Raw genomic sequence first — 19973 nt, forward strand, 5'->3', positions numbered from 1 at the left:
TCTTTGTTGTTGGGGGCCTGTCCTGTGCACTGTAGGATGTTTAGTCGCATCTCTAGCTTTTATCCACTAGGTTGCCAAGTTGTGACAATCAAAAACATCTCCAGACATTGCCAAATGTCTCCTGGTTGGGGAGGGGGGCAGGCGAAAAAAACCCTCTCTGGTTGAGGACACGCAAGTCTATCCTGAGCGCACGATCACCGTGTTTTTCAGTGAAGTCCTTGGATGAGGTGAAGGGCATGCTGGTGCTGATAAACGGGAGGCTGAATGCCAGCATGTGGGGTGGGTGGAGGGGAGAGGGGCAGGCGAAGGCGTTCTCTGAGCCTGGTCCCGTGAGAGCACCCGTCTCTGGTGTGGCCTTAGGCGGCTCTGCCGAGTAGCTCCCACTTGCCTGTTCAGGCCCATTCCCCTCTCCTCCACCCGGCCCTTCCCTCTGGAAGCCCACAGCTCCTGGCCGGTGCCCTCTCCTCCTGCTGCAGCTCTTGCTACTTCTGGAACAGCTCCTTCTTTTTGCTCCTTCAGGGCCTAGGGTGAAAGTGGCTTCCAGCTGTTGATCGTCCCCCTCCTGGGGGGGGCGGCGCTTCACCACATCCTTCATCCTGCCACACCTCTGCACAAAGTTCCTTCATTAAACTCTCTTCAATCAGCCCCTCTGCGCACACCATCTGGTTCCTGTTGGGAGGCTGACTGACAGATCAGTTTTGGATCCAAGCAGCCCTCTTGGAAAGAGGCAGGCTTGGCAGCCTCCCCCACCTACTGCTCTGCTATATGTTATTGATGCTCTTTTGAAATGCATTAGCAACTCAGAAATGGCCTTAAGGTCTGGGAATGCTATTAATCAAACTGCTAATTCTCCACATGAAAAATGCAACATCAGAAAAGGCCCCCTTGCACACTCCTGGCTAATGATTAAAACCATCCTAATACAACCAGTGACTCACTGTTATTGATCTGGGCCTGAGTGGGGAACGGGCTGAAGCTGGAGGCCCTGGTACCAGACCTGGCTACACAGCAGGCCCCCAAGAACGTTCTATCACTTTGAGGCTTGATTTTCCGTTACTCTGGGATTGTGACTGGGACTGACTGGGCCTTGAGAAATGAGGGAAGATGACAGGAGTGAATGAAACCCTTTGAGGGCTCTGCAGAGACCTAAGGTCTAATTTACAGAGACATACTGGAGGGGATAATATTTATGATGATGTAAGTAACATCAATTCAGAACTTATGGCACATTTTTAACCTATGCTACCTTAACTTAAAAATTATTTATTAGGCTTTGCTGGGTCTTAGTTGCAGCATGTGGGATCTAGTTCCCTGACCAGGGATCAAACCCTGGCCCCTGCATTGGGAGCTCGAAGTCTTAGCCACTGGACCACCAGAGAAGTCCCTATGCTATCTAACTTTAATCTTTACAAGAAATTTGTACTATTTCCCCCTCATATCGTGAAGATAAGCCTTAGAGAGATTAAACTTATCAATGTCATATAGCTTGTATGTGGAAGAAGAAAGGTTCAAACCTGGTGTGTCCAACTCCAAATTCCTGCTCTTAACCACCAGAGATACCATCTCTGGGTAGGGAGCACTCTAGGGCTTGCTAGGGTGTCTATCCTGAATCTCCTTCTCTTCCTCCCACGTGAGAGGATAATAAATGGAATGGTAAGATAGACTCTTCATGTACATCCATTATGTGCCTGGCAGTGTGCAAATTCTGCGGATAAGAGTGTGATTGGGCCCCAGTCTCCTGGAGCTTATTGTCTAGTGCAGGAATAGAGAAACCTTTTTGGTAAAATGTTAGATGATAAATATTTGGGGTTTTGTGGATGATATGGTTTCTGTCACAACTACTCAACTGTGTCACCAAAGTGCAAAAACAGCCAGAGACAACATGTAAAGAAGTGAACAGCACCGTGTTCTATGTTTTGTGCCATGCTGTGAGACTTGTGGGGTCTTAGTTCCCCGACCAGGGATCAAACATGGGTCCTGGCAGTCTTAGCACTGAGTCCTAATCACTGGACTGCCAGGGAAGTCCCTAAATTCTTTTTAAAAATTTTATGTAGTTTTCACATGTCACAGAATATTATTCTCTAGTTTTAGAAAAACCATTTAAGAATGTAAGTCATGAACTTGTGGGTTATACAACGACAGGTGGTGAGAGGAATTTGTGCTACAAACCATAGCTTGCCCACTCCTGGTCTGACGGGAGGAGTACAAAACGCAATGGCGTATTAGAAATCAGAGCAGTATTTACTTCTTGGTAAAGGGAAGTAAGTGGAAGGAAAGGGAAGTAAGTAAAGGGAAGGGAAGTGTCTAGAAGGGGCAAAAGGAGCTCCTTCGAGTGCTGGCCAAGTTCTACTTCTTGATCTAAGTCATGGTTACGTCTTGTGATGATTCATCAACCAGTACACTTATGGTTTGTGCAGTTTTCTGTTCATCATACATTGTAAAGAAAAAAAGTCTGCCATTCCAGTTCTACAAGGATCAAGCTATTAGCTACTGCAGTCACTCACCAACAATGTTCCCTGAGGGGAATTCACCATGGGGAAAAACAGGAAGTGTTCTGTGCTTTGAATGTTGTTGTTTTAGTCCCGAAATCATGTCTGACTCTTTTGGGACCCCATGGACTGTAACCCTACAGGCTCCTCGGTCCATGGGATTTCTCAGGCAAGAATACAGAGATGGATTGCCTTTTCCTGCTCTAGGGGATCTTCCTGACCCAGGGATTGAACCCATGTCTCCTGCACTGGCAGGTGGATTCTTTACCACTGATCCACCTGGGAAGCCCTGTGCTTTAGATATACTGGCCCCCAGATAAGTTATATAACTAAGGAAAAATCCCAGTGACCCCAGATTCTTGCATCTTCCTATACATGGAAAAGCACTAAAATCATTAACTCAAGATGCCTGTTCTTTGTGGTTAACAGTAATCTTTTTATGCTTGATTACATGTTATTTCCAGCAGAAAAAAAAGTTTATATAACTATCCTGGGCTCCTCCCTTACCTCTTTGAAGCAGTGTCTCAGAATAATCTGAGAGGCTGTCTTCCTGGGCAACAGTCCTCAGTAAGGTGCCGGAATAAAACTGAACTCACAACGTGTACATTGTGCATTATTCTTTCAGCTGACAACGTCAAATTAAAAGATAAGAATGATAAAGCAGTTTAATAACTAATGAGCTGGACTGTTGAGGGGACAAAAACGGGCGCTAACCCTGCTTGGGAGACGACGGGTCAGGGAAGTCTTCAAGGATGTGCCTGACAAGAGGGCACTTGGGGCGGGAGGTGGAGGAGGCGGCATCACCAGTATTGGGTCAGATGTCACTAGGGCTGTCATTTAAAATACATCTTGTTCATTATGAATTTTTGGCCTTAATTTTCATCTTTTAAAACACTGCATTACAATATTATTACCTCGATTTCTGAGGGTTCTGGCGCCCTCTTAAATTTTGCACTCGGGGCCAGTGCAAAATTGGCCTCCGTCTATTCCAGCTTGTTGGACAAGGGTGGGAGACCTGGCTCTGTCCTAAATACGGAGGGCAAGACTCTCCTGCTGGTCCGTCATCTTTGTAAAGGGGAGGACGATTACGCAACAAGATCACCGAGGCTTAAAATTCTTCCTGGCCCGACCTGCACTCACCTCGTCGGGGTCAGACCACGTACAACGCGCGGGAGAAAGTGGGGTAGCCAACATGCCGCGGGAAGACCCCTTTCGCAGACTTCCGGACTTCGTCTTTATTACCCAATGGGCGGGGAGGCACGCTTGAACCCGGCCTGTGATTGGCTCGAACTGAAACGAGCCGAGATAGGCTCTCAAAGGAGAACGGCGCCTTGCGTCATCAGCAAGCGACGAGAGCCTCTAGAGGGAGCAGGTAAGTAAACTAAGCTCCTTTCTAATTGGCTCGCTCTTTCAGGAGGTGAGAAGTTTATTGCGTCACTTACTGCCCGGAAGTCCTGGGGGGCGGGCCTTCAGAGGAAGGGGGTCGGTTGCGGGGCGGGCCTTTCCCGGCAGGGCGGTGGGGATAGAGCCGCCACGCCGTGCGGTCCTGGAGCGTGGGAGGCGGGCTTGGGGGCGGGGCCGAGCCTGTGGGCGGGGCCAGAGGAAGGGCTGGGGCGGGGCCGCGCCTGTGGACGGGGCCAGGGAAGGACGGGGGCGGGGCCGCGCCCGGCGCGGGAGTGCTGGGCAGCCGGCGGAGTCTGGTCCCCGGGTTGGTTCCTCTTCCCAGGCATGGCTCTGCGCTGTTGGCGCTGGTGGCCCTGGTCGTCTTGGACTCGGACTTGGCTGCCTCCTTCCAGGAGCACCCAGAGTAGGAGCAGGGCGCCTCTAGGGCTGGGTGGGAGTTCGGGGAGGCCTGCGAGCGATCCCGTGAGAAGTAGGAGCCGAGCTGGGGCAGGGCTGGAGAGGGGAGACGGAGGGGACCAGGGCCGAGACTGGAGGGGTGCACTCATGTAGATGGGGTGGGGGCGGTGTCCAGGGGCAGATGACAGCCTGTGCGGCAAGGTGCGAGGCTGCTGGGGTGAGACAGGGGTCAACAAAGGTGCGAAGGGGAGGCCATGATGTCCACAGGCGTGAGAAGGAGTGAGTGAGGGGGATAAGGAGGTCTGTGGGGCAGGAGGGAAGTCTGAGGCGAAACGGGTCTATATGGGTGATAGAGGGCTCTGTGGAAGGAGAGGAGTTAGAAGAGGTAAAACGGGGCATTGTGGGGAGATCCACAGGGACGAGATTGGGTGATACCGGGTCTGTTGGAAGATGTGGTATTCTAGCTGAGTGGGTCGGGAAAACCCAGTAAGAAAAATTAAGCAGTGCTGAGCAGGACAGCTGCAGGGGTGATGGGGAGTGTCGAGTAGGGCCTCTAAAGCAGGCTCTGGATGTGGGTGTGATGGGGGCTCTGGATGGACACATAACCTTTGGGGATTCAGATGGAATCAGGGACCCTGGCAAACGTCAAAGCTTCGAGGAACAAGAGGAGAATGCATATGAGGGTGAAGCCTGGGAAACTCCGTCTTCTCTTCGACACTTAAGTTGGGATTTGGCATGGGCAAGGGAGTCTCGATCTGACCTTCCGCCCCCATCCCCCCACCCTAGACTTCGGCCAGCACTTCTCCACACAGGAGCAGGCTCCCCAGATCTGTGTGGTGGGCAGTGGCCCAGCTGGCTTTTACACGGCCCAGCACCTGCTAAAGGTAAGCCACTCCCCACCCACCCCCGGTTCCTTTTCCCAAGATTCACCTGCTGCTCCGGTCCTCAGTGCAAGCCCACTCCTTTGGGTTTTAAAAGCACCCCTGGATTCCTGATGGGGAAGAGGCTCCCAGCCCATCTGGACAGGACGCTTCGTATGTGCTTTGTCACCTGGGGCACCCCACTCTAGGTCCTCAGCTCGGAGAGAAGTGTGTTTGCCTCCTGGGTGGTGGTTCATGGCAGACAGTTGGCTGTGCTTTCCTGGCCAAGTCCTCCAGGGAGCTTACTCCAGACCTGCAGGATAACTTTGTCCTGCCCCTCATCTTCCCTTCTTTCTGCTCTCTCTCCTCTCTGTTCCCAATATCCTGCATCTTGAAGCCACCCACTCTTCTCAAGGCCCTCTGTAACTTTAGGCCCCTCATTGCACTCTCCTTGCCAATAGTTCCAGCCCTCCCATGCCATGCTGTTTTTTCAGCCTGCTGTCTACTCCCCATCCTACCCCTTCCCCCCGCCCATGGCCAGAGTCTCAAGGTTTATAGTACTAGCCTTGGCGGGCAAGGCCCCAAGGTTGCTGGTTACCCTTGAAACATTGGCAGGCCTTGGTGGGGTGGGAGTTGGGGATGGGAGAGGGATGTGGGAGAGTTCAGCTGACTGAGGTATAGGACAGTGACCTTGCTGTGGAGACAACAGAAAGGATGAATATATTAATTACACTCTACTTAAAAAATAGGGTGATCAACCTTCCCAGTTTGTCTAGGGTGTGAGGTTTTCAGTCTTAAAGCTGGGGGGTTATTGGGGAGGCCAGGATGAGTTGGTCCCCCTGCCAGAAAGTGACCTAAACTCACCGTCCAAGCAGCACAGGTAAAAGCGCTAATTACAGTGAAGTGACCAGTAAGAGCCTGGTTAGGTGGCGTCAGTAGGAAAGTGCTTCCTGGAGAAGGTGTGTTTGAGTTGCACTGAAGGAGGCTCCCAGGCTCTGGAGAGGGTCTCCCACATGTGGGGCTTCATTACAGGCCAGTTACCATGTGTTACGACAGACCTGGGCACTGGGAGGGAGACCAGGGGTCTTCCAGGGCTTGTGTAAGGGGAGCTGTGTGAGCAGAGCCTGAAATTTGGGGAGAGGGGGCCTCCAGGCAGGATTCTCAGTGTCCGTAGTGTGGACAAAGGCTCTGCCCTGTGCATCCTTTCCCTGTGGGAGGTACTGGGGGTGGGCACTGGGGCCAGTTCCAAGCTGGTCCCTGCCCACTGGGAGCATCAGACTACCACCTATGGTCCTGCGACAGGAACATGAGGCACGTTTGGGACAGTGGCACTTAGCTGAGTCAGGCACTGTCTATACAGCTTGTCCTCACAGCCTCAAGACAACTTGCAAAGCGGGTGGCATGACTCTTGCCTCAGGGGTGAGAATGCTGAGGCTGAGCGAGGCTGTCCAAGGCCCCACCGCTGAGCAGGGAAGGCCTGGGTTCTGAGCGTGGACTGTCCGATGGCAGAGCCTGCCTTTAAGGTCCACGCTGGGCTGTTCAGTTATCAAGCACTGGACGCTGATGTGATCCAGGCACGGCTTGGCCCTGGGAACGTGGGCATGAGCAGGACAGACCTGGTCCCCACACTCAAGGATCTGACAGTCTACTTGGGGGGTTGTGGAGTAGAGGAGAAGAGGGTTTACGTGATATTCTAGGATTCTGATGGGCGAGGGGGCACTGTGTACAGGAGGGACACCTAACCCAGCTGGAGGGGGTGATGTCCTTGATCGGTGTCTAAAGGACAGAAAGAGGGATGGGGGAGGAGGCCAGAGAGCCCCGGGCACAGAGAACTGTCTGACAAACATCCAGAGGAGAGAATGCGGGTTTGGGGATGGGCAAGTTCAGGATGGTGGAAGGGTGAGAACAGAGGCTGGAGGAGGTGCGTGGGCCCAGGCACTGGGGACCTGGAAGCCCCTGAGCAGGCTGGACTCCGGCGTTTTTCTTGGTGCTGTCCATCCCCCTCCCTCCATCAGAGTCCCCTGGGGGACTGGTGAAAAGGCACATTTCTGGGCCTAGTTTCCACCTAATCAAGCCATGACTGGGGCCCAGGAATCGACATTTGAAAATGACATGCCTCCCTTTTTCCCTGGGTGCGCAGTTGCCACAGGTGGTTGGCTTCACCAAAGGGTTTTAGGTGGGGGCATTGAAAGCACCCTGATTTCGATCTGGAGCTCTCTCTGCCTGCAGGGCGGGAGGCAGGGCTGGTGGCCAGGAGAGCAGTGGGAGCCACTGGGATGGCAGTGGGGAGGATGGGGGTCCGATTGGACATGGTCGAGGGGAGTCAGAGAGGAACCCCAGCTTCTGGCTCGGGATGGAAGGAAGCCCGGGAGCAGAGAGGGAGAAGTTTGGGGGAAGGGGACTGGCTTCCATCCAGATCGGTGTAACGTGTCTCGGGTGAGCTGTCCAGGGGTCTGAGGCTTGGCAGGAGGGCTGGGCAGTGGAGAGTAGAACATCATCAGTAAGTCCACAGGAATTTGAGGCCATAGGAGGGAGCGATGACACCTCCCCAGGGAGTGTCCTGGGCAAGGGGAGGCAACCTCAGATCGGAAGAACCTCCAAGAATATTCTTGTTAGAGAAGGAATAGAGCAAAAAGGACCTGGGAAAGAACAGCTAGAGGGATCGGAGGGACGGGGGAGAGCTAGGAGGCACCAGTGGTCAAGAATCCGCCTGCCAATGCAGGAGACACAAGAGATGAGGGTTCGATCCCCGGGTCGGGAAGATATCCTGGAGGAGGAAATGGCAACCCACTCCAATATTTCTTGCCTGGAGAATCCCATGGACAATGGAGCCTGGTGGGCTACAGGTGGGGTCCCAAAGAGTCGGACACGACTGAAGCAACTTAGCACTCACGTGAGAGCTAGGAAGGAGGGGCTCCCTGGAAGAGGAGTCCGGTCCTGTGAGAGAACCAGTGAACAGGTCCAGTGGGTTGTCTTATGGAGGTGGCCGTGGAAGGACCCTGTGACCTGGAGGGAGGGCTCCACAGCTGGAAAGAAGGAAAGATAAGATGGAAAGGCAGATAGTGTATGATATTGACCTCCAGGCTAAGCAGTTTGAACTTTGTCCCGTGGCCGGGCAGCCAGGGAAGGTTCGTGAGCCAGGCAGTGAGACCCAGCCACCACCACAACCACAGCGATGGTAATGACAGCTTTTGATCGAACACTCGCAGCGGGTCTCACCCGGGGCTGAGGGTGCAGGCCTTGCTCACTGCATCTGGAGCATCACGCGAGAAGGAATGTTCTGTGGTCCCAAGAAGTTAAGAATCATTCCCGCGGCAGAGTCAGATAGTGGTGGCGCTGGGTCGGCTCCCACGGCTGTGGACTCCAAAACTTCAGCTCTTCAAGGGCACAGCGAGGTCGGCGGGGTGGAGGGAGGTGGTTCTGGGGCTGCCTGTGGATGGCACGGATGGGGAGAGTCAAGAGGCACGGTGGGCAGTGGCGGGGCCTGGACTTGGACACAGGCAGTGGGCTTCCCAGGTGGCGCTAAGGTCAAGAACCCACCTGCCACGGCAGGAGACCTAAGAGACACGGGTTCGATCCCTGGGTCGGGAAGATCCCCTGGAGGAGGAAATGGCAACCCACTCCAGTATTCTTGCCTGGAAAATTCTATGGACAGAAGAGCCTGGTGGGCTACAATCCATGGGGTCGCAAAGTGTTGGACACAACTGAGTGACTAAACATACATACAGGTATGTTTCCAAGGGTGGGTCTCAGGTCATCCACAGGCTGGGCATTTCTAGAAGTGTCAAAGGGTTCTAGGACAGGGCTGTGTGTCACGCCTGACCCAAGTAGATGAAGAAGCTCTCCTGATACAGCTCCGGTGGAGGGAAAGCTGCCACCTTCCTCGGCTGGCCAGTGGTCTCGCCATCTCAATGGGCTGCTGGTCCTTGAAGTTGGGCCTTGACTGCCCTGGCTCTGGCTGCCCATCCCTCTAGTCTGGCTCTCTAGGCAGGTGAGGACAGATGGGCCTTTCTCTCTCCTGTGTCCTCAGCCCACTGAGCGGGGCTGTCTTGCTTGGCCCCGGGAAGGGCAGACTTAGCCTCTGCTTCAACCCCACCAGGGCTTCCCAGGAGGCCTGCCCATGCAGGAAGTATAGGCGACGTGGGTTCCATCCTTGGGTCGGGAAGATCCCCTGGAGGAGGAAACGGCAACCCACTCCAGTATTCTTGCCTGAAGAATCCCATGGACAGTGGAGCATGGCGGGCCACAGTCCACGGGGTCGCAAAGAGACATGACTAAAGTGACGTAGCATGCAAGACGCTTGGCCCCACCAGCTGCTGCCCTCTCCCCAGCACCACTCCCGGGCCCACGTGGATATCTATGAGAAACAGCTGGTGCCCTTTGGCCTGGTGCGCTTTGGCGTGGCGCCCGACCACCCTGAGGTCAAGGTGGGTGTCTCTGGGCTCAGAGCGGGGGTTAAGAGACTTTGGTCAAGATGTGGCGGGGAGGGAGGCTCCTGGACCTCATGGAATGACCCCAGGTTCTCTGGAGGCTGTGATAGCCCAGACACTGTGGGGTGAGGGTGGCACTGCTGTGGGCTCTGGCACTGCTCCACCCTCTAACCCCTCCCCTGCCTGGCCTGGCAGAATGTCATCAACACCTTTACCCAGACGGCCCGCTCTGACCGCTGTGCCTTCCATGGCAATGTGGAGGTGGGCAAGGATGTGACCGTGCAGGAGCTGCGGGATGCCTACCATGCCGTGGTGCTGGTGAGTGCAGGCGGTGGGCGGGGGTGGTGGCTGGGGGGACGCTATGGAGAAGGAGCTGGAAGGAGGCCAGTGGGAGCCTGGGGGCTGGGCTGTGTGGCCCCTTAGCTGCTGCTGAGGCCTCTGGTTCTGTCCTCAGAGCTATGGGGCAGAGGACCATCAGGCCCTGGATATCCCCGGTGAGGAGCTGCCTGGCGTGTTCTCGGCCCGGGCCTTCGTGGGCTGGTACAATGGGCTTCCTGAGAACCGGGAGGTGAGTTTGGGGAGCACTCCCCCGGCCTCTTCCTCCCCACTCCTCAGCCAGCTCTTGGCTCCCACAGCTGGGGGAAGGAGCAGCCACAGGCCTGGGAAGCGGTCGGTGAGATGAGATGTGAAGCATCAAGCTGGCCAAGGCGGGAGGCCTCTGGGAAGAGTGGGTGATGAGTAGTGGGGGTGGGACCTGGGTTGAAGCTTGGGGTGGGGGGTGGATCTTCTGAGCGCGGAGGGGCCTGAAGCTATGGCTGGGGATGGAGTGTGAGGCTGAGGTCAGCCTGACTGAGGCCCAGGCTGGGTGAGCCTCATCCTGACCTCCGCCCCCCAGCTGGCCCCGGACCTGAGCTGTGACACAGCCGTGATTCTGGGGCAGGGGAATGTGGCTCTGGATGTGGCCCGGATCCTGCTGACCCCACCCGAGCACCTGGAGGTGAGTGGGTAGGTCAGGGGCTGGAGGGTTGGGAGTGGAGTTTACACCAAGGAGAGGAGGCCCCTGCCTGCAGGGTTTGGGCATTGTCCCTCCAGGCTGAGCTCAGCGCCTGCTTCCCCACAGTGCCGGGCAGAGGCCTTGTAAAAGGCGGCTTTGTCTCATGCCATTTCCTCATCACTTTCTGCAGCTACGTAGGCTTTTTAAAAGGAAAAATATTCAATGTACACACACCACTCCCCCTGCTCAGAACTCTCGTGCGTGTGCGTGCTAAATTGCTAAATTGTGTCCGACTCTTTGTGACCCAACGACTATAGTTCACTAGGCGGCTCTGTCCGTGGGATTCTCCAGGCAAGAATAACTAGAGTGGGTTGCCATGCCCTCCTCCAGGGGAAGTGAAAGTCGCTCAGTCATGTCTGACTCATTGCGGCTGTATAGTCCGTGGAATTGTCCTAGGCCAGAACACTGGAGTGGGTAGCCTTTCCCTTCTCCAGGGGATCTTCCAGACCCAGTGATCAAACCCAGGTCTCACACATTGCAGGTGGATTTATCTTTAATTAATTTTTAAAAATAATTTCATTTAGTTTATTTTTGGCTGTGCTGGATCTTCGTTGCTGTGCAGACATTTCTCCAGTTGCATTGAGCAGGGGCTACTCTCTAGTTGTGGTGTGAGGGTCTCTAGTTGCGGTGGCTTCTCTTGTTGTAGAGCACAGGCTGTAGGGCGCTCAGGCTTCAGGAGTTGCAGCTCCCAGGCTCTAGAGCGCAGGCTCAGTAGTTGTGGGGCACGGGTTTAGTTGCTCCAGAGCACGTGGGATCTTCCCGGATCAGGAATTGAACCCATGTCTCCTGCATCAGCAGGCGGATTCTTTATCACTGAACCACCTGGGAAACTCACCTGTATTTATCTTTTCGTTCTTGGTTCAGTTGTTCTTCCTCCAGGAAATCTTCCAGGACCACCCTGAATGGGTCTATCTCCCCTCCTTCCGTTGACTTGGCTACTTTTTGTTTCAAAGTATGTTGTCACCACTGCAGTGTTACACTCGTTAATGACTATTTGATAAGCCTCTCCCCCCACCCAGATCAGAAGCTCTGTGAGGGCTGCCGCCGTCTCTTTTGTCCACCATTGACCCTGCCTGCTATGCCCCTTGCACACTTGGTGAACACTAGTTGAATGAAGATCGTCGGCCTGGTTTGCTACTCACTTCAGTTCAGTTCAGTCGCTCAGTCGTGTCTGACTCTTTGTGACCTCGTAGACTGCAGCATGGCAGGCTTCCCTGTCCATCACCAGCTCCCAGAGCTTGCTCAAACTCAAGCCCATCTGGTTGATGATGCCATCCAACAATCTCATCCTCTGTCGTCCCCTTCTCCTCCTGCCTTCAGTCTTTCCCAGCATCAGGGTCTTTTCAAATGAGTCAGTTCTTCGCATCAGGTGGCCAAAGTATTGGAGTTTCAGCTTCAGCATCAGTCCTTCCAGTGAATATTCAGGACTGATCTCCTTTAGGATGGACTGGTTAGATCTCCTTGCAGTCCAAGGGACTCTCAAGAGTCTTCTCCAACACCACAGTTCAAAAGCATCAATTCTTTGGCGTTCAGCTTTCTTTATGGTCCAACTCTCACCTCCATACATGACTCCTGGAAAAATCATAGCTCTGACTATATACGGACCTTTGTCGGCAAAGTAATGTCTCTGCTTTTTAATATGCTGTCTGGGTTTATCATAGCTTTTCTTCCAAAGAGCAAGCGTCTTTTAATTTCATGACTGCAATCACCATCTGCGGTGATTTTTGAACCCAAGAAAATAAAATCTGTCACTGTTTCCATTGTTTCCGCATCTGTTTGCTATGAAGGGATGGGACGGGTTTGCTGCTAGTTGGAACCATTTGCAGAATTGGCGGCAGTGCTCCATCTGGCCACCAGAGGGGACAGTGTTGCCATTTCAGGCTGCCAGCCTTCTCACCGCCCAGGGTCTGGATACCAGCAAATGGAGAGTCCCCTTCCGCCGTCATTTTCCAGTGACTTTAAGGTCCTCCTTTTGTGCCAGAAAACGGACATCACTGAGGCTGCCCTAGGAGCCCTGAGACAGAGTCGGGTGAAGACGGTGTGGATCGTGGGCCGACGTGGACCCCTACAAGTGGCCTTCACCATAAAGGTGCTGGGGTCTGAGGGAATTGGCCAGGGTCCCTTGGGAGGCGTGGCAGGGCAGAGCTGCCTAGGGTGGACGAGGCAGAGCCAGGCAGGGCCCCTTGGGACCCAATGCCTTCCGTGGTGGTGGGTGGCGGTGATGTCTCCCCTGGGCTGGGTTCTGGGGTGGGCTCGGGAATGGACAGCGCTCTAGACCTGACCCTCTCCCCCACTCCCCACCCCCACCCCCAAGGAGCTTCGGGAGATGACTCAGTTACCAGGAACTCGGCCCATGTTGGATCCTGCAGATTTCTTGGGTCTCCAGGACAGAATCAAGGGTGAGGGGCCCTGGCCTGTTCCCCCAGCTCACTAGGTGGGGATGGTCTAGGTCATAGAGGGCTGGGGGGAGGGCATTTGGAGAGAGGGCTGGAACCTGGACACTGCCCTGAGGTGTCCTGCTTTGTTAACAGAGGCTGCTCGCCCGAGGAAGCGGCTGATGGAACTGCTGCTTCGAACAGCCACAGAGAAGCCAGGGGTGGAGGAGGCTGCCCGGCGGGCATCAGCCTCCCGCGCCTGGGGCCTCCGCTTCTTCCGAAGCCCACAGCAGGTGTTGCCCTCGCCAGATGGGCAGCGGGCGGCAGGCATCCGCCTGGCAGTCACCAGACTGGAGGTGAATCTCCTGTTCCCCAAAGACACCCCTGTTTTCAAGTCTCCCTACCCCCAGCCTGGTGTTTCCCACACTCTCCCCACAGGGCATCGGTGAGGCCACCCGGGCAGTGCCCACTGGGGATGTGGAGGACCTCCCCTGTGGGCTGATTCTGAGCAGCATTGGGTATAAGAGCCGCCCCATCGACCCCAGTGTGCCCTTTGACCCCAAGCTTGGGGTCATCCCCAATATGGAGGGCCGGGTTGTGGATGTGCCAGGTGAGAGGGCATGGGGGGCGGGCGGGACAGGGAGGCTGGTGTCTCTCAGGGCTGTTTCACGTTCATTCCTTCATCGGGTGACATGCATTGAGAAACTGTTCTGAGTCAGGCCTGTGACTCAGCCCCACCCGCCTCCTGGCCTTACGAGAAGTCCCCAGTGTAGCTGAGATGCCCACTCGTATGTCTGGTTATTAAATCAGACAGGGTGCTGAGGCCTGCTCTGGCTAGGCCAGGGCTGAGACTAGAGATTAAGCAGCAGCTTAATCCTTGTCCTCTGCGTTACCAGCCTGGTTAAGAATGCACATGTGTGCTGGCTCGGTAGCTCAGTCCTGTCCCACTCTTTGTGACCCCATGGACTGTAGCCCACCAGGCTCTTCTGTCCATGGGGATTCTCTGGACAGGAATGCTGGAGTGGATTACCATGCCCTCCTCCAGGGTATTGTCTTAACCCAGGGATCAAACCCAGGTCTCCCACGTTGCAGGCGGATTCTTTAATGTCTGAGCCACCACATCCCTAAATAGTTATTAATTCATTCAGTCAGTGTTTACTGAGAGCCTGCTGAGGCACGGTGACAGGACCCAGCTCCTACAGGGAGCTCCAAGATGCAGGGACACTAAGGTGTAAGGTGGGGGCGGTGCGTGGTAAGAACACCTGCGTGTGTTTGGGGAAGAACTGAGGGCAGTGGGCAGCAGCAGAATGGGCCCAGCTGATGGATGCTGGGGGGCCATCCGCCAGCATGTGTGTTCCGGGGCTCAGGCTTGCCAGGGTGTCAGTCCACTCCCCATTCCTTCGCCCTCTGTCTCCCCCAACCCCCAGGCCTCTACTGCAGTGGCTGGGTGAGGCGGGGACCCACAGGTGTCATCACCACCACCATGACCGACAGCTTCCTCACCGGCCAGATTCTGCTGCAGGACCTGAAGGCCGGGCTCCTGCCGTCCGGCCCCAGGCCGGGTTCTGCGGCCATCAGGGCCCTGCTGGACAGCCGAGGTCTGGGCCCACTGTGAGCTCCCAGGAGGGCGGGGGGTGCGTCTGGGGGAGGTCCCTGGGCTGGAAGAGGGCTGCTTCCCGCTGGGGTAGGGGAGCAGGTGGAGGCCCTGAGCCATCTTCCCTCTGCTGCAGGGGTCTGGTGCGTGTCTTTCTCGGACTGGGAGAAACTAGATGCTGAGGAGGTGTCCCGGGGCCAGGCCTCAGGGAAGCCCAGAGAGAAGCTGCTGGATCCTCAGGAGATGCTGCGGCTGCTGGGGCACTGAGCCCAGATCCCAGGCCGGCCTGGTGCAGAGAGAAGAGGAGGGTGAGCTCAGATCCCAGCCCGGCTCGGAGAAGAGAGGAGGCGCGCTGGGCAGCAGAGAGGCATCGGGGTCAGCCTGAGCGGGACTCTGCACCCCAGCTGCGTCGTCTGCCCATCCTGGCATATGGCCCTGGCTGCCTCTTCTCCAGGGGCATGGGAGCACTTTCTCGAGCCAGAAGGTCGCTCCTGCCAGTGTGGGTACCTTTCAGCAAGGAGATAACCTTTGTTAGGGATGGAGACAGGTACAGGCTGACCTCCCTCCTTCCTGTCTCTCTCCTCCTGGACTGTGGAGGGTCCCCAGGTGAGGAATATGCTGGAAATAAAGCACCTGCCTCCGAGGGTCAGTGGTCCGTGTGCGCGACTTCTTTCGAGGCCCAGGGTCACCTTCCGGCCGCAGCTCCCCTCTAGTCGCCAGATGGCGCTGCAGAGCCAGCTCCCTGCCCCCCGGGGCGGGGGGGGGGGCCCGGTGGGGGGTTTTGGCAGCCCCGCCTGGTGCCCACCCGTCTTCCGAGCTTGGCCCCGCTGCTGCGGCCGGCCTGCCTTCTGCCCGCCCTGCAGGCACCTTGTCACCCCAGCCTGCCCGCTCCGCTCGCCCTCCTGTCGGGTCCCCGTCCCTGGTTTGTCAACCAAGTGCAAGACAAAAAGTGGGATCCAGGGCGCCGGGCGGCCCCTCGCTCCGCGCGTCGCTGTGGCCCCTCGGACTGGCCCGGGTCCCCGGCTCTCACTCCCAGCGCCTCCGCGCCTTGTTGCTTTTCAGCCAGATAGACAGGTCTTTGAAAAATTGCACCCCGGTGTCCCTAGAGTGTTCATCATATTTTTACCAGCCCCCCAAGCTGCCGGCCTCAGTTTACAGACTGGGGGTGGGGGATCCTCGAAATTAACCAGCCCAAGGTCACACACCCAGTGAGCCTGCGGCTCGAACCCAGGGCTTCGGGCAGCCTGCTTTCTCAGAGGCCGTGGGGTCTGGGGACACGGGGAGAAGGGACGCCCCGGCGGGGTGGGCCAGCCGAGGCGGGGCGGCGGCGGCGGCCAGCGCTCCGACACAGCCGGCTGGCGAGCCCCGGGAGCCGGAGGCGCTGCGCGCCGCCCAGCCCGGGACGGAACCCGGCGCCGAGCGAGCCACGGGAGGGGTGTGGGGCGCGGGGGCGGGCCCGGCCCTAGCCTGGCAGGCCGCGCCACGGGCACCGGCCCCGCAGGCGCCCCTGCCCAGGCGCCCGCCAAGCTAGGACAGAGCGCGCCAGCGCGCGGAGCCGAGTCGCCGGGACTCGCACCGCGCGGGAGGCGGCCGGCGCGGGCTCCGGGCGCGGACGCAGCGCCCCTTCCCCGCGGTGAGTGGCGGGCGGCGAGCAGGGGGCGCCAACTTCGCCGCCAACTTGGGGCTGGGCTCCGGCGCCTCGCGGGCAAGGACGGCGGGGACAGACGCGGGGCACCGGGGAGAGTCTGGCGGGCGCTCGGAACCCGAGCGGGTGGAGCTGGGGAGCCGGGACCTGGGGCACCCGGCCTGGGGGGTTCAGACCCAGGCGGGCGGGGACGAGGTGTGGGAGGGAGGCCGAGGTGCCAGGCGCGCGCGGCGGATGCGAGGGAAGGACGCGGGCGAGGCGCCCAAGACGTTCTTCTCCCGGGTCGCCGAGCCCTCCGGCTCCCTTTTTCGCCAAGCGCCGCGGCACCGCTGGGGAGGAGGCGGTGCGGGGACGCAGGAGTCGGAACTACGAGCCCCGCAACTGTTGCTGCGGGAAGCCGGGCGGGGCTTGGGGAGCTGGAGCTGTGGCTGAGCTCAGCCAGAGCGAAGGGGACTGGAGAGGGCGCGGAGCAGAGAGGACGAAAGGGGCTGTCGGTGGCTCCAGGAGCCGGCCGCCTGCTCCCGGGGTTCGGCCGAGCATCTGCCCCCGCAGCCCCGCCCCGTCACCGGCTGTGAGCACCGCCGCCCCTCCCCCAGGTCCCCCTCTCCCAGCTCTTCCTTCGGTGTAACCTCCCTCCTCTGACCTCAGGGAACCAGCGTGGGCTTTACGGGGTGGTGGGATCTCCCCAAACGCTGGCCCCACGCCTGGCGGACCCAGCCAGGCTCGAGGCTGGGAGACGAAGGGTGGGCGAAGAAGACCTGGGAGAGGCGAGAGCCCTCCACCCCCGCGCGCCCGGGTGCGCTGGGCCTTGGCGGCCGCACCAGTGCGTTACTCTGGTCTCCCCGGGCTTCGACCAGGATCCCCGACGGCGGGGAAGGGGAGCCGCAAGCCTCCTGCTGCAGAAAGTGGTTCACGCCTAGGCGGGCAGGGCCAGGGCCATGAGAAGGTAAAGTCACCCAGCGGCCAGAACATCCCCAAGGGTGCATCCCACAAGTCATGGAAAGGTCCTGCCGGGTGAGCGAAGGGGGAATTCCTGCCGGGCCCTGACGCTCACCCTACTGGTCCTAGCCCTGCTCCCCCGGAGGGACTTCGGGCTTGGTCACCAGTCCTCCAAAGCGCTCCGCCCTGGCTTCATCCCCGAGACTGAGGAAGTGATTTGCGCGGTGGAGATCTCTTGCTCTGTCTCAGAGCCCGTCTAGTTTCTGGCTGCTCCAGTCATCTTCCAAGCTGCTCCTAAACTCGGTACGAGGAATTCGAATATTAACGTGAAGAGTACCGAGTAGACCGGGAACCTGACTCCTGGATTTGCCCTAGGGCAGGACTGAGCTGGTTCGGCGCCCACACCTGCTCGCCTGGCTCCACCTGCCAGGTGAGCTCGGCGCTCCCCACCCGCGGGGCTTGGGGCGCGATCCAGCTTGGGGGCAGCGGGGATGGGGACGGTCCGCAGAGGGCAGCGGCGAGGCGCGGGGCGCGGGGTGCGTGGTGCCCAGTTTGGCCGCCAGGAGGCGTGGCGCTGGTCCCGGCGTCCGGAGTCGCCGCCGCCGCATCGCAAGTGTCCTTGAGCCGCGGGTGACGGTGGCTCTCGCTGCTCGCGCCCCCTCCTCCCGCGGGGGGAGCCTGATGCCACGTTCCCTATGAATTATTTATCGCTGGCCTAAAAATACCCCGAACTTCACAGCCCGAATGTAAGAGATTCCCCGGGGGGTCCGAGTGGAACCAGCGGCCAGGGCGGCGGGGAGTTAGTCTTGCAGGAGGGAGACCTCGGTGTCCGCGACAGTGGGGGCAAGGTGGAGGGGTGGTCTTCTCCCCTGGCGCCCGGGTTCTCCCCTGGCACTCGGCAGAAGGGAGGCAGGGAAACCCGACGGCAGAGCCGAGGTCGCTCACCCGGTGGGCGGCGAATCCCGACGGGCCGCGCAGCTGGAGTCCCTGGGCTCCTCGGGGAGGCGGCGCAGCTGGTGGGTTGGGCTGACTCCGGGGATCCAGGCTCCCGGCCTGGGGTGGGGGACGGACCTCAGATGTCTGGCGTGGGAGAGTGTGTGCAGGTCTGTGTGCGGGGAGCCTGCCTGGGCTTGGGGGAGCAGGGGAAGAGAGAGAAGAGCTCTAAGCAGGCGGAGGTGTTTGGGCCGTTCAAGGTGATGCTGAGTGTCTCAGAAGACCGACCATTGCCTCCCTCCCCCGGGCTTTTTTTTGGGGGGGGGGGTTCGAGTGTTCATCAAATATTAACAGCCCCTTTGCGAAAGGTGTGGGCCCGCAAGTGGGTGGGCAGAGGTCTGGAAGGCAACAGCCCAGCGCCTGGGATGGGAGCATCCTGAAGTGGGCACGTTCCTGCCACAGGGCGAAGTGACAGGAGCCATCCCAGAGGCATAGCCGGAGCGCCCTGACCGGAGGTGGTGGTGGGGAAGGGCAGCTGGCCTGGAACCAGACCCAGACCCTTTGTGTCCTCACCTGCGTGTCCGCGTCCGGAGCTGTGAGGTACTAAGGCAGGGGCTCTGTGGGAGAGGGATTTACCTGGGGCTTTGAAAGTTCTGGAATTTGTCGTGTAGTCGAGAGAGGCAAAGGGAAGAGGTCATTGTAGCCCGAGGGAGCAGCAGACCTAGGGCCTGGAGGTGAGGGCAGTGCGGCCGTCTGGCCACCAGATTGGAGGGAGGAGGAGGTCCACGGAGGGGAGGGCGGTTAGGGTGTGCCGGGCTCTGCCCATGGGACCAGGGTGTCCGGGCTTCATGTGTGGGCACCAGGGAGCAGCCGTGTTGTCTGAGGAGGGGTGCGGTGGCCAGAGACTCTTTTTGGCCAGGGGGGCAGGTAGGGTGTGGCTGGGTGGGAGGTGGAGAGGTGGGAGGCTAGGGGGAGACACTTGGGAGACAGGGTCAGGCTGGGGCTAAGGTCTGACCTTCCTGACTTGCTGGGGAGGCTGGATGCCCCATGGTGCTGAGACAGTGGAGCCTGAGACTCTTGGAATCTGCCCATTGCTCTTTTTTATTTTTATTTTTTTTTCATTGCTCTTTTTTTAAAAAAATGTTTCTTAAATTTATTTTTAATTAGAAGAAAATTTCTTTACAATGTTGTGTTAGTTTCTGCTGTACGCTGAAGAGAATCAGCCATGCATGTGTGCTCAGTTGCTCAGTAGTGTCTGACTCTTTGCGACCCATGGACTGTAGCCCACCAGGCTCCTCTGGCCATGGGGTTCTCTAGGCAAGAATACTGGAGTGAGTTGCCATTTCCTCCTCCAGGGGATCTTCCTGACCCAGAGATCAAACCCATGTCTCTTGTGTCTCCTACACTGGCAGGCAGATTCTTGACCATTGCGCCAATTGGGAAACCTTTCCCATTGCTCTTTGAAGCTCGGGAACTACCTTGACTGGGGTCCCTCCATCCACTGGGATTCTGTGGTCACTCCTGGGGAGAGGCAAGACCTGCCCCAGCTTCCTCTCCTTGCTAATTCCAGCTCTGGAGGACACCTTCCCATCTGAGAGAGTCTCTGGGGGCAGTGCCCCCTCAGAGCTGAGGGAGGACCTGGGTCCTTCATCTACAGTCACATGGCCGGAAAGAAACAAAATGAGAGTCACATGTAGGCACATTAGAAAAAAAGAAAAAGAAGTGAAGTGAATTCTAACACTATATTGTGTCTGAATCAACGTATCTAAAATATTTCTTCAACATGTGATGAATATGAAAATATTAATGAGATATTTTCTTTTTGTAATATGGAGTTTTTGTTATCCAGTGTGT

The 19973-nt window shown here is 57.6% G+C and overlaps 1 protein-coding gene across 3 annotated transcripts; it reads left to right on the forward strand.

Annotated features, from left to right (window-relative positions):
- The first annotated feature begins 4141 nt into the window (after positions 1-4141).
- On the forward strand, positions 4142-15246 carry FDXR (ferredoxin reductase). 3 transcript variants are annotated; one of them, XM_055408642.2, is made up of 12 exons: positions 4142-4296; positions 5076-5173; positions 9481-9576; positions 9775-9897; positions 10034-10147; positions 10475-10576; positions 12615-12722; positions 12948-13032; positions 13165-13364; positions 13447-13618; positions 14436-14606; positions 14739-15246. In XM_055408642.2, the coding sequence occupies exons 1-12, from the start codon at positions 4218-4220 to the stop codon at positions 14867-14869; spliced, it is 1479 nt and encodes a 492-aa protein (XP_055264617.2). In that variant the 5' UTR covers positions 4142-4217; the 3' UTR covers positions 14870-15246. The 3 variants fall into 3 exon arrangements, with proteins under 3 accessions (XP_055264617.2, XP_055264619.2, XP_055264621.2); XM_055408644.2 differs by lacking the exon at positions 9481-9576; XM_055408646.2 differs by lacking the exon at positions 4142-4296 and having other exon boundaries at positions 9365-9576.
- Positions 15247-19973: the final 4727 nt, after the last annotated feature.

This window comes from Moschus berezovskii, chromosome 20 (assembly GCF_049115385.1).
Source record: "Moschus berezovskii isolate FMDL1 chromosome 20, NW_MosBer_1.0, whole genome shotgun sequence".
Lineage (NCBI taxonomy): Eukaryota > Metazoa > Chordata > Mammalia > Artiodactyla > Moschidae > Moschus > Moschus berezovskii.